At 34.9% G+C, this 14348-nt stretch overlaps 1 protein-coding gene across 1 annotated transcript; it reads right to left on the reverse strand.

The window, feature by feature from the left end:
* Positions 1 to 767: 767 nt before the first annotated feature.
* LOC109108020 (heparan sulfate glucosamine 3-O-sulfotransferase 3B1-like) lies at positions 768 to 13935 on the reverse strand. Its single transcript, XM_042719917.1, has 2 exons — positions 13201 to 13935; positions 768 to 2479 (listed from the first exon to the last, which is right to left on the reverse strand). Exons 1-2 carry the CDS (start codon positions 13686 to 13688, stop codon positions 1861 to 1863), a joined length of 1107 nt encoding a protein of 368 aa, XP_042575851.1. The 5' UTR covers positions 13689 to 13935; the 3' UTR covers positions 768 to 1860.
* Between the last annotated feature and the right edge of the window lie 413 nt (positions 13936 to 14348).

Consider the following 14348-nt stretch of genomic DNA (forward strand, 5'->3'; position numbering starts at 1 on the left):
TGTTTCCACCGTGGGATAATAAAATTGTAATGTAAAAAATGTAAATGTAACTTTTTATCTCGCAGTTCTGAAGTACAGAATTATAAGAGGTAACCTGAGAATTCTGAAAAATGAAATTGAGATGCAAACTATGAATTCTGAAAAAAAGTCACAATTGTGAGATGTAAACTTACAAATTATGAGTTTATAACATGCAGTTGTGAGGAAAGAAATCTGACTTGTGAGATGTAAATGAAAAATTGCAAAAAAAAATCTGAATTGTGAGATCAAAAGTTGGAATTCGTTTGTTGTGTATGGAGACAATCTTCCAAGCACAACAGATCAGTGTATGTACAGTGACATATGAATATATCTGCTAATAAATTAATCAACGTTTCTTTAGAAAGGATTCCTCTCTAATTATTTTAAGTAACATTAAGTAAAAATCTGTTAAACATTTTAGGCAATACACTCTACAATACTAGTCGAAAAAATGGAGACGACTTTTCAAATATTTTTTTAAGAAGCCTCTTATGCTCACCAATGCTGCATTATTTGATCAAAAATACAGTAAAAACGGTAATATTGTGAAATATTATTACAATTTAAAACAACTGTTAAAAAATGTCACATGATCCTTCAGAAATATGCTGATTTGATGCTCAAGAAACTCAATTATTATTATTAATAATGTTGAAAACGGGTTTTCTGCTTAACATTTTTTTGTGGAAGCCATGAAAAATTATACTTGTAATTCAGTAAACACTAGAATATAAGACATGTTAAGCTCTGGTAAAAAATAGATTTATTTCATCACAGCACAGAAATACTCAGTGTCTCGTACCTCTGACAGGACTGTTTGGTTTGAAGTTTGTAGAAATAACTGTACAATAATTTTGAACTAATTTTCATCGGATTCAAATACAACAGCATTTGAAAGTACATAAGAAGGGTTGAATAAAACTCAACCACTGATGTATGAAAAATAATCATGACTAGGGAAACTTCACTTTTCCGTTTTGTAATTCCTGTGAGGTATGAAATGAGTTCACTGAACTTCTCCATTTCATATTCATACTGAAAAGGCCCTTAGACTTTAGATTCTTTTCCTTTTTTTTTTTAAGAAAAACATTTCATGACATTTTTTTCATGCAGAGTCTTACAGTAACATGGAGTCATTATATAGAAAGAGATGTGTGAACATTTCTGTCTAGCTGCATTGCAGTGCCTTTCTCTTCTTGAGAATTATAAATACAGTCACAGACTTTTGTAACAGAGAATCAAACACAGTTAAAATATCTGTCTTCAAGGACTTCCCGTGTGTAATGCTGATGTTGAAAATTACATTTTCTTAAATGAAGTTAAACAGCTGGTATCCCAAACTTCATTTTTCTGCCATAATTGACAAGTCGTATAGCTTTATGTGTATTGATCCACAAAATGTGGCTTTGGAACAGCTGAGACGAAACAACGGTGCTTTAAACCCTTTAAAATGAAGGATGGCATGCTGGAATCCTCAAAAAAACAAACAAACAAAAAAAAACATAATGTTTACTACAGCAAAAATTGGGGCCTATTATGCAACTGAACAGAGAAATGTTTTCTATGACTCATCAAATACCCGTAATTACTTTCATTGTGCTATTTTCCTTTGTCAAACATCCCCTCTCCTAAATTCCTATGTCAAATTTTTTTTTCCCTGTTAAAAAAGACAAAATGTCAGATTTGACTGGAATGTAAAAGGTAGAAAATTGCAGTACGTACAACAACAGATAGGCAGCAGAGTGAGTATATTATTTTCAATAAATTATTATAAAATAGAGTTCTATACTTTTTACAATTAATTATTTTTCCATAAATGTGTTCCCAAAAACTACAAAATCAGTCCCAGCCGAAGTCATGGCCGGTCATTTGGTAGAACTTTTTGTTAAATGGCTTGTAGAAGTCTTGCAGTCTTTGAACCACATCTGGATCAATGTTTGGGTGCGTGCGGCCTTTAGTTTTGCCGAGGCAGTGCGGTTTGCTGTTGCCTTCAGGTCTTTTGAGGCAAGGGAAGCCCTTGGCAGGGTTAAAGTGAAAGTGTTTGTGTGTGACCTCCCTCCTCAGGCCCAGAAAGTGCTGTACGCGGGCCATTTCCCCGGCCGGGTCGCTGATCAGACGCTCCCCGCTCACAAACAACAACTGGCTCATGGGAAAAAACTGCAGCCACTGCTCCAAATGCCTGGCGTACATGCCGATCTGCACCGCGCTCCACGAGGTGTCTATTAGATTTGCTGTGATGTTTTTAAAAGTCAAACTCTCAAAGGACGGGATGTCGGGTTTCTTTGAGCGGGTCTGCGTGTAGTCCGAGATCGCCCGGGTTACTGGGTCTCTAACCACAACTATCAGCTTAGTGTCCTTAGACATGGCGTGGATCCGGCCTGGAACCTCCTTGGTTACAAAGTAGCTTGGTGTCTTCTCCATAGTCAGCTGACCCTCCTGAGTTTCAGGCATTAGTTCCCTAGGAGCAGAGAGGCACGGGGAGGGTGAGTATCAAAGGAGGATTCGTGAATCACAGACAGCACAGATATGAAAAACAGCAGGACTATGGTAGTACACACACTTCTCTGTCTGTTGTACCGCTAAAGACACAGAGCTCAAAGAGGACAGTCTCACCATCAGAAGAGACACCCATGAATAATCCAGCACTGCCTGATGCGTAATGCACCCAAAAAGACAAAATTGCATTTTGAAGATGGTTGTATCCCGTGTATTTAAAGGGTTACTCCACCGCAAAATGAAAATTTTCTCATTAATCACTTACCCCCATGTTGTTCCAAACCCGTAAAAGCTTCGTATATCTTCGGAACACAATTTAAGATATTTTGGATGAAAACCGGGAGGCTTAAGAATGGAATGGAATGGAATGGAATGGAATTGTTTTTATTTGAAACAGGGACAATGCACAAATAAACATTAAACTTGTTAAACAAGAGAATATGTCTTGGGCCAGGTTGTAGCAACAATTGCTAATTTCCACCTGTAGTCCCTGGGCAGGTATGACAAATTTTACAAAATATAACAATTTTAAAATAGAAATTTCACAGAATTATGAATAAAATTATGTCCATTGTGATTACAAACAAGTTTGCAAAAATCAGAACCAGGGAGGCCATCAACCCATTTACTCTCTGTCTCCTCTCTCTCCAGCAGAGGTTTGTAGATAAGTGATTTAAAGTGTCATGGTAGGTATGAGGTGTGTTTAGTATTTTTTAATTTTTTTTGTTTTTTTTTTTTTTAATTTTTGGGCTGTGGGATTTGGTGATTTTTTTTTTTATATAAATATTATATGTTTAATGCAATATGTTAACACTTTATTTTAAGGTGATGTTGTTACACTGTAATTACATAAATAACTACTGAGTAATATTAAATAACTACATGTACTTACTCTAGGGTTAAGATAAGCATGAATATTTGGTTTAGGATTAGTTGCTTGTAATTATGCATAATTTACTCTTATTTCTATAGTAAGTACATATAACATGTAACTATGTTACTTTAAAATAATATGTAACCGTTTTTAACAGGGTGCTTTGGAATAATATGTACTGTGAAAAGTGATTTAAAGATAAATCTAAACTGAATCAAAAATATTGTTCGTTTGTCTCTTCGTGTTTATATATCTAAAAGCATTCTAACAGTGGTTTCAAAAGTTGTTAAACAAGACTACAAAGAAAATAGAAAAAAATTGACCAAAAGCTGTGGACGTAATGTATAGAAAGCCATATTTTCAGATTCATAGCAGACATGAGTAAATCTGAGAAACTACACAGACACTTAGAGTCAATATGCGTTATAGTGACTGGATCGCTGCACATGAAATTGCTCTTCATCAAATAAGTTTTATTTAGCACACAATAGAAAAGACAAATGTACATAAAGATACAGCATCCTCACTTTTCCCCATTGTTTTATATCAGAGTAGGTTTGTGCATGTGTATGTAGAGTTCATTTCAGTCCCATGATACCTGAATCAGCAGTATCAGGCCAGCAGCTGTAATTGGCAAATTAGTCTTTTAACTTTAACTAGCAAGCGGGGAATGGCTGAACTAGGTCGAGTGAGGTTTATGCAAGACCAGACACATGCAATAATGCAAATATATAACATCACTATCTACTTTAACATCACTATATAACATGAACCATTTAAAGTGTCAAACAAGATTAATGTATATACAGTTTGGACAAGCTTGTCAACTATTCTGCTTGAAACAACAGACGATTTATCATTTATAGTTGCCAGTGACAAGAGTTTTGACATTGACAGATGTTTGAAAATAGAATTAGCCATGGGGCTGAAAGTAGGAAAAGATATGTTGCCGCAATGATTAAGCCCTTTAATGAGGTATTTATATATAGACACGTTACTAAGCATAGACTGTTGTCTTAACCTCTCCTTCAAGACAAAGTTTAATAGATAATATCTAAGCAATTACTGGAATGAAGTGGGGAGGTGGGAAAGCATTTGTACTGGAGGAGGAAACAAGGAGAGGAGAGGAAAGAAGTGTTTTAAGGAGTCGAGGGATGAGTGTTAATCCTTTCGGGGGATTGTAGTGGGTCGAGCTCATTAACCACCTACCACAATAAAAAAATAAAATAAATGCATGCGGTGCATCTTATGTAATCTTAGAAACCTCTCTTGCTATTTCTCTCTGGACTCTCATCATTAATAAGTGGTGTGAAGAAAAAAAAACATAAACCTAATGAGACATAGACGCATGTGGGGGAGAGGGGCCTCTGTATCTCTGCAATTACGTTCACAGTTCCCTAGATACACAAGCAGAGCCTTTTGTAGTGGCCCAGAGGGAAATGAAACAAACTGATCAAACTTTCCACCTGGTCCCCAAGCAAAACAGACCTGAATCAGAACCGCATGCATTATTCATACAAGCAGACAGACACAAACGTGATGTATTGTATTAAAATCTCAAGACATAAGTGCTGTTGGGAAAAGCACAACGAGCTTTTGCAATTTGTTCTTCTTAACAGACTGTGCAGCTGGAAGCAATGGCTGTCCAAACATCTTAATCCAGCATGCTCTCTTTAATCAAATCTCATTAAAGTTAGCTTCTGTGTAACAAGTGGCCAAAATATGCATGATTAGCAAAAAAAGAAAAGCAACAAATACGTGTAGAGTGAAGCTAGATTTTACATTTTGTGAATTATGCTTGCTTTATGAAAAAGAAGTGTGTTTAACTGGACTGAATGTGCACTTGTAGTGTACTTAAGTATATTTTATAAAAATTATTTGCATGTAATATTAATGAAATAAAAGGCAACTTAAGTGCACTATAGAAGAGAGTACACTTTCATGGGTTTCATGGGTTTCTTAACAAATTTAAGTGCACTCAATGTCAAATGATTACTTTAAAATACATTTTCATTCATTATGTGTTAATAATCTTTTGTCATGCTTTATTTTGAATAGCATACTTAAGCACATGTAAAACACACATAAATTATAATTTAAACTGGTGTTTTATTCGATATTACATTTAAAGTCAATATATTTAAATGTACTGAATTGCAACTTCTTTACAAATGTGTCATTACAAATATATTTAAATACATAACAGGTTTTCACAGAAATGTCAATAAACTATATTTTTGTTTAGTTCAAATGCTTGTCAGTACATTCGGCAGTTCACTTTAACCATATTTCAAAGACAATTGAAGTAATTAATGAAATTACATATAAAGATGTACTGTAAGTCCTGTTGTGTACTCAAAAGTTTTTCTCCAAAAGTTTGTGAACCCATAGGTATGCTTTAAATTTATTAGTTATATTTTCCTAATCCACTTTTTAGTTTATGAAAGTACACTATGAAGCATACTCATAGTAAACTACAATTTTGCTTGTAAGTTCTGGCTATTTTTAGTTAATTAATATTGCCTTAAAGGGATACTCCACCCCAAAATGAAAATTTTGTCATTAATCACTTACCCCCATGTCATTTCAAACCCGTAAAAGCTTTGTCATCTTAGGAACACAATTTAAGATATTTTGGATGAAAAACGGGAGGCCTATGACTGTCCCATAGACTGCCAAGTAAATAACAGTGTCAAGATCCATAAAAGTTATGAAAGTCGTCATCATAATACTCTGATGCTATTTCAATGTTATTTTTATTCATTCTGACTTATATACACTGTTAAAGAGTTGTATTCTCATGCTAAACATGGCCAAAGTTTAAAAAAATTAGTTGGACATATGACAGAGCATTTCTGTACCAAATACACTCCTTGAGGGTTCATACAAGGGCGGAATTCCTTATATGGCACTTCTCCAGGAAGAGTGTGTGAACACATGAACCAGGGGTGCGTTTCCCAAAAGCATAATTTGCTAACTATGGTCGCAAATTCCGTTGTTACCAACATAGTTCAGCGATTTGGTGTTTCCCAAAACCATAGTTCAAATGAACATTTGCAAACAACGGCCCAAACTTAGGTAGTTGGAATTACAGCTCTCGGCCTGTGGTTAGAACCATAGTTTCTTATTAGTATGACATATGGACTTAAATAAATTATGGTCTTGGGCACAATAAGCAAGCTAAAATGCAGTACAATCTATATAAAAAAAGTACACATACGCACCCTTCAAAGACACTGCTTACTGAAGATGTGTAAAAAAAAATTATATATAAATTTATATATATAAATATATATATAAACTTAAACGTCAAATAAAGCAAAATGACAGGGAACAAAGAATAGTAAATTAGTCATCAGCTGCCATGTTAAATAGAGCAACATCTCAGAGATCTCAAATCATTTAATTAGCAGGCGTTATTTCTCCACCACATACGTGTGAGGTCATTTACAGCGGCCCTATATTGTTGAACTAATGTGGTTCAACAGTGGATGCAGTTTGTTTCTCTGGGGCAGCAACAGAGTTGTGCTAATGTGTTTGTTTGTTCCTGGCATTTCGGTGAAGAATGTTTTAAAAACAAATTAAATACAATTTGAGTCAATAAAGTTTTTGTTCCTGTTTTATTTATATCGATGTCACAGCTTGAAGAAGCCCCTGCCGCGCCTCCAGGAGCATGAATGTTTTCTGAGAGAAGCTGTACCTCTGTATCTTTCTTTTATAAATCTGATCAAACTAAAGACTCTTCGGAGATATGAAGGATGCAATACTATTCTATAAGTATTCAAGATAAACATGAGATCGGCAGAAACTCTGTGTTATGTCCCCTTTAAATACAAAATCAGTAGATATTTTTGCTAAGATGTCCCGAGTAGTTTATAATGTACTGCTATGCAATTGCCAATATTCTCTGGGTGGTTGTTTATTGTCTCCAAAATATTACTGTCCCTAGATATAACTTGGAATCCTCTGTTAAAATGATAAATGTTTGTCTGCTATGTCAAATGTTTAACCACTTACAAAAATGTAATAGCACAACAAGCCACACAATTTCAACCATTCATATTAATAGCACAAAAATAGGATGTGAGTTGCATGCAAAGTTTAATACTTTGAGTTAGAGGTACCGGAAAAACTCTTAACACTAAGTATAAGCAATAGCAATGATGCTTGCTGTAGCAATGTTTAGTAATGTTAAACTGCACTCTTGGACTGTTAGAGAAATAAAGCTCTCAAGCAGCACAGGGTTAAATTAGAGAGCCTGCTGTGTTAGATGGCTGTTATTACCTTGTTTTGTCTAGAGGGAAGTGAGCGGTGTCTTCTCTTGAGCTTGTTTTTGAAGAGCTCTCTGTAAACCTATGTTTACATTATCTGCTATCAGGTAGCATGTTCAAAGGCTGGTGTTTATGCCTTTAAAGTGTCGGCGCTGTTTGAAGTTCCCTCAGGATAGCCTGAGATGCTGAGAAGATTGTCATCATAGAACAACACTTTGCAGCAGGGATTTAGTGAGTTGCTGTCTGCTTATGCAACTGTTCAGTGGAATTTCTCACTGTTTTTAGTTGTTATAATCGCAGCTCTGATAGAACACCTGGGTTGTTTTACAATTCTTTTATATACAGTTATATTTGATGATTATGTTTAGGTAGACTTTATGTAAACCAGTTTCTTTGAAGATATTTGTGACATGTTTATACACAAATGACACTTACAATATAATGCGATTCTGTCAAGATTATTAATTTCTTCCAAGATGTCTCTGTAACATACACTAGCTTACTGGGAGCATATGTTTCCATTCATTTTTTTTTTTTAAGAAATTAATACTTTTATTTAGCAAAGATGCATTAAATTGATCAAAAGTGACAGTAACAACATTTATAATGTTACAAAAGATTATTTTTCAAGAACAGCAGATTATGTGACACTGATGATTGGAGTAATGATGCTGAAAATTCAGCTTTGCATCACATGAATAAATTAGTTTTTAATATATATTACAATAGAAAACAAACATTTTAAATTGGAATAATATTGCACAATCTAACTGTTTTTACTGTATTTTTCTTATCAAATAAATGCAGCCTTGGTGAACATAAGAGACTTATTTCAAAAAGATAAAAAAGTTCTTACTGACCCCAATCTACTGAACGTTATATACTAAAGGTTCAAAAATGGCGTGGTAGTATTTGCTTCACTCACTGTAATAAAGAGCGTTCTTTAGAGTGCTTCAGTTTGCTTCAGTATGCTTGAGTTTTTGATGAGCTGAAAGATAACACGAAATCTGTTTGAAGTGTATGTGTGTGTGTGTGTGTGTGTGTGTGTGCAAGACAAGTGTGAAACGAGAAATGCTATTTTATACCTAGCTTCTTAGAAATGATTTGCATTAAATACTTAGAAACGCATCTAGGGGGACATAGTTGGACACCTTAAATGGACACATCTTGAGTATGCATTATGATTGGATGGTATAGAAGCATCCTGTTTTGATCCTCATTGTCACACTCTGCAGTCAAATTGAATGACTGTCTAACTGTTAAACATTTCTTGCAAGAAAACAAATATTCAAAAGACTTTTGTCTTATAGTAGTATTTGTTGTATAGTAGTTTAGTAGTATTCTATTTTATTGAAATAGAAAATTGCCACAACACTATGTGTTAGCAACCACCTCTTTTTAAATAGCTTAATAAAATAACATTTAAAGCCACCCAGAGGTTTTGCAAGCCCTTTTAGCTGTGAATAGAGCACAGCACCTTGTACCCTATTGCATAAGTATATCCTACCCACCTGTTCACAAGCAAAATGAGTGCTTAGCATGGGTCATTTTAAGAGAGCAGAGACCCAACCTGGGAAGGAATTCATGTGGGAACATTACTTTGTCAAAAAACCCAGGAGAGTACGAGAAGTGGTGGTATGCAGCTACTTCAAATAATCTGACAGAGTTTCTGTGGAACACATTCCAGACCCATATCAAAGCACAAGGTGGTTAGCTGTGGGTCCTTTCATGACTGAACTATGATGTTTTAGCATTTGTGCGCTCTCATAACTCAGAATTTACATCTGTTTAAAGATATAAGTCAATATAGAGAAAATTTGATAATTTTACTTCTAGTCTGGAATCTCTATGTTTTTGCATTTAATGGCTTAAATTGTCAAAAGATATAGATTATAAGTCAGCCTTGCCCTAAATAGGCAGCATCATAGTTAATATATTTTACACAATATTTGTGTGTGTCCTATAATAATAATTCTTTTATGTAGAACTTTTCTTAGCACTCAAAGCACTTTACATTGTGGGGTGTGGGGGGGGGGGTCTCCTCATTCACCACCATATAAATTAGAGTATTATCTTAGCAACATTAGATTAACCTACGAGGATCTATTTTTAGGTGTTTATTAAGACAAGTGACAGGAGGGCAGCTCACTAGGTTTTTGAACAGAAACATTACACTCCCTTTTAATATGCCAGTGAAGAGAAGAGACAAGGATTTATAAATTATTACAAGCAACTGGCTTTGTGCAGTTTCACACAGAAGAAATCTATCATTCTGGTTGTGCCTTACCATCCCACACAAAGGCTAGCAGCAATTTTAACAGTAAACACAACAGCAACATCTTTCAAGACTCTTGAAAAGTTACGTGCATGTTTTAAGAATACCCTCATTCTGCTCCCCTCAGGGCTTTTTTTTTTTTTTTTTTGAGGGAGATCCTGCTGGGTTTCTCAAGAAGCACTTTCACCCTCTGAGCACATTTGCATACAAAGTGAAGAAAGAAACAACACAATTCACTCTAATTGCCTGCTCTTTCTCACTGGGGTTAATGCAGAACCTCAGGGGTTCAACAGATCCTCTTTTGAAACATTCACCATCTCACTCTATAGACTCGCTTTCAATTTACTGCCAGCATCTGCCATCCACAAACAGGCTACTCCTTCTGACTCAATCAGACTGATAGTTACTTTTTAGCAAGTAAAAGGCATTTTAGCATAATTGTAAACATGACCACCTTTAGCTTTTTTTTTTTGCTTTTATATTTTAGTAATATTTCAAGATTAATATTTACTAGACTGAATTTACATTTACTTGATTATAAATGCATTATGTGTATGAAAATCATATAAAAATCTAACCATGATACATCAGGCTTTTGAGGTGTAACTTTTTGAGGATCTGTCATCAGGCTTTTTGTATATATATATATATATATATATATATATATATATATATATATATATATATATATATATATATATATATATATATATATATATATATATATATATATATATATATATATATATATATATATATAAATGAGTATATATTTATACATCATCTGAAAGCTGTTAGGATAGGACAATATTTGGCTGAGTTACAACTATCTGGAAAATCTGGAATCTGAGGTTCCAAAAAAATATAAATATTGAGAAAATCACCACATCTTTACTTGATATCCTTATGATTTTTGGCATAAAAGACAAATCTATAACTTTGACCCATACAATGTATTTTTGGCTATTGCTACAAATATACCCCACTTAAGACTGGTTTTGTGGTCCAGGGCGCATATATATATATATATATATATATATATATATATATATATATGACTGCTATTTCATATGTCAGGCTTTACAGGGTTAATATTGCAATGTACTGTTACACATTAATATTGTAATCTAATATTGTAATGCATATTTTAAAATATAAATATCCACAAATGAATGGCCTGTTTATTGAATTGATTTCTTCAAAAGCGTTGTATGAAAAGTCTCGCTGCATGTACAGTTCTACAGCCCTGCTGTGCTCAGTCACCCTTCTGAACACCTCCTACAGGGAGCACATGGACGCCTCCTCTGTGTTGGACTAACAGTGCAGTAGAGCTCAATATCTCCACAGGAGACTTGGCCACCTGGCTACATGCTTCTCTCTCCATGTTTCTGCTTCACAATTAGTCTTCTAGGCTCCCTGGATAAAGGGGCTCATCCTACTCTTTGCCTCTTCCTTGTACTACCACTGTGCATCAATGGCGAAGGAACTGGGACTTCAGATTCCTCCACAGAAAGCCTGTATATCAGCTTGAACAGTAAAAACCTTTGGGGCGCATTTCCTTTGTTAGTGTTTCCAACAGAATGTGTCAGCATTTTGTCCATGTAGGAAAAAATATTTTGACATATATTTGAAACAAATTGCATAGATTATTCGTTTGAACTGAACTAAGGTCTAAGGTGGTTCTTGGCCAAAATAACTAGCAAAATGGGCAACATTTATTGGTGATAGTCAAAACAGAATGTTCTATGAATATTCGAAACAGTTTTTTTTTTTTTTTATGTTTCAAAAAACATTTTCTTGGTTATACAAATGTTAAGGGAACATTCAATTTGATCATTTTGCACACATTTTGAGAATGTTACTGTTGAATGTTCTCTGAACGTTCTGATACAAATACAAATTATTTATTAATTTACAAAACTTTAGACGATCATTCAGCTGAAACATTTCAGAAAAAAGCTCCCTGAATTACATATAAAAACATTTTTGTTTTGAAAACATTATTAAAAACCAGATATACAACCTTATACTGAAGTTCTATTAATGTTATTGAAAGAACTTTTAGGAAACCGGAATGTTAGCCTGGGAAGTTCTGAGAACATTCCCTGTTAACTGGTAATTGGCCAAAACAACTTTCTGTGACCACCATGTTGGGGTGAAGTCAGGTAATTTGGGACACTCTTTGCCATTGAGATGACTGAGGGAAAAATGTCCATATTTACCATTATTAACCCCTATTACAAATCAGAATGTCAAAGTTACTGTAAAATCACACAAGAGAAAATATAGATAATTGCATCTATTTTTACCATATGGCTGTCTGGTAAAAGAATAAAATACTAGGAATCAAAGGTGAGAGTCAAACCTCTACAGATTGATAAAGTGCACCTGACTATGAGGGGTGTTACACAAGCAGAGAACACAATGTTTGTTTAGTCTATGTTTGTCTTGGGTCATTCCAACATTTTATCTATGCCTAGTTCACTATTACCAAACTACACTGTGCTGGAAAAAATAATTCCCATAAGTCCAACATAACAGTGATGACTAAATATACATGTTTGCATTCAGCAAGCTGCCTTTTCTCTCCCTTGATTTCTTTTATGTATCATGCCCATGAGCATTAGTTCTGTTTGTGATATGTAAAATGTAATAATGTCAACCACTAATTCTTTATACAAAACTTTTTTTAAAAGAAAAGAGTTTTCCGGTTCTGCAAACTGTTAGGCTATTATAGGCTATAATAAAAATCACAAAGGATTGGAAAGGTCATGGACATTTATTTATAGGTCCTTATTTTTTATTTTTTATTTTTTCCCGAGGTCTTTTATTATCAATATTAATATAATTGTATTTTAGAACTTGTGCTCTAAATTTTATGGTCAAAGATTTTCCGAAAACCTTAAGAAACGTACCTATGTGTAAGTATAGGCTATGTAAAAAAAAAAAAAAAAAATATATATATATATATATATATATATATATATATATATATATATATATATATATATATATATATATATATATATATATATATATATATTCGAGAATCGACGACCTTTTGTTTGTTTTACTTTCGTTGAAAACGTTCAACAGTGGAGTCAGAGCCCCTCAAGCCCCCCATAGTTCACAGTATGACATTACTGACAGGTTTATGTGTCTGGGATGAATATGAGCCACATAATTCCCTGCTCTTAATCCGCTTTTATCCTGACGCTCTCTAGAAATGTAAAACCTACCAACAGTGTGTTAAACCAGTGTACCTGTACCACTCGAGTCCTTTCTCGTAGTTGCGATCAAAAAAGTGCGGCTCCGCTCCCACCGCGCGGATATCAGGATGGAGGCGCAGAAACTCGAGCAGCGCGCGCGTCCCGCCCTTCTTCACCCCTATTATAATCGCTTGGGGCAACTTTTTGGTCTCGGACCCGTTCAGGGCACCTGCTACTCCCGAGTCCTCGTCATAAACAACATCGCCCTTATTTTCCTCCCAGCCGTCTCCTTTGCTGTCAGCATCACTCTCGTTGTTTAGTAGGTCCCTGGACTGGCTTTTGAGGAACATCTCCAGGTCTTGTTTCTGGAGGGGTCTGGGTGGGTTCCTGCTGTCCCTCTCTTCCATCATGAAGGTCGGTGTGGTGCAGCAGTAGCCCGCACAGCAGTACAGCATGTACACCCACAGTGACAACATGATGCAGAAGACGAAAAGTTTGTTTTTCACCGGCTGAGTTGAGTGACAGTGCGGACTATATTCCATAGGACTCTCCTGTGTGTAATGTCAATGTCCAATAGGGCATATTGGTAAAGTTACTTACTCCTCCGCATAGGTCCCTGTAACATGGAGGCATCTCCGCGGGAGAGGAAAAATAGGAGCACGATGTTGAATTCATTTCATTTTGGTGTCTAAACGGTGCCGGAGATGTAGAAAGTCACAGCTGTTACAGTGGCACGAGCGCGTCTTTGCGCATCACCCCGTCGCCTCCTACTGGTTCACGTCATCTGAGTGAACGACGGGCCATGCACACTATATAAAGAAGAGGGGCGTGTGATTGGCAGCGGGATTAACCAATCGGAACACTTGCACAAGCCCTGAAGGCTTAAGTATTGTTTTTTTTAATCTAAGTTAAAGTTTCTTTTTTTTTATTTTTATGATTTTAAAAGAAGTCTCTTGTGCTCACCAATACTGCATTCATTTGATCAAAAATACAGTAAAAAGAGCGATATTGTGAAATATTATTACAATTTAAAATAATTGTTTTCTATTTATTTCTGTGATGGCAAAGCTGAATTTTCAGCATTATTCAGTCTTCAGTGTAATATGATCCTTTATTTTTTTATTTTATTATTATTATTATTATTTTATTTTTATTTTTTTTTTTGCAGTGTGTATATTTTATAAAAGGAATTTAATATGACA

The sequence above is a fragment of the Cyprinus carpio genome, chromosome A3 (genome assembly GCF_018340385.1).
Source record: "Cyprinus carpio isolate SPL01 chromosome A3, ASM1834038v1, whole genome shotgun sequence".
Taxonomy (NCBI): domain Eukaryota; kingdom Metazoa; phylum Chordata; class Actinopteri; order Cypriniformes; family Cyprinidae; genus Cyprinus; species Cyprinus carpio.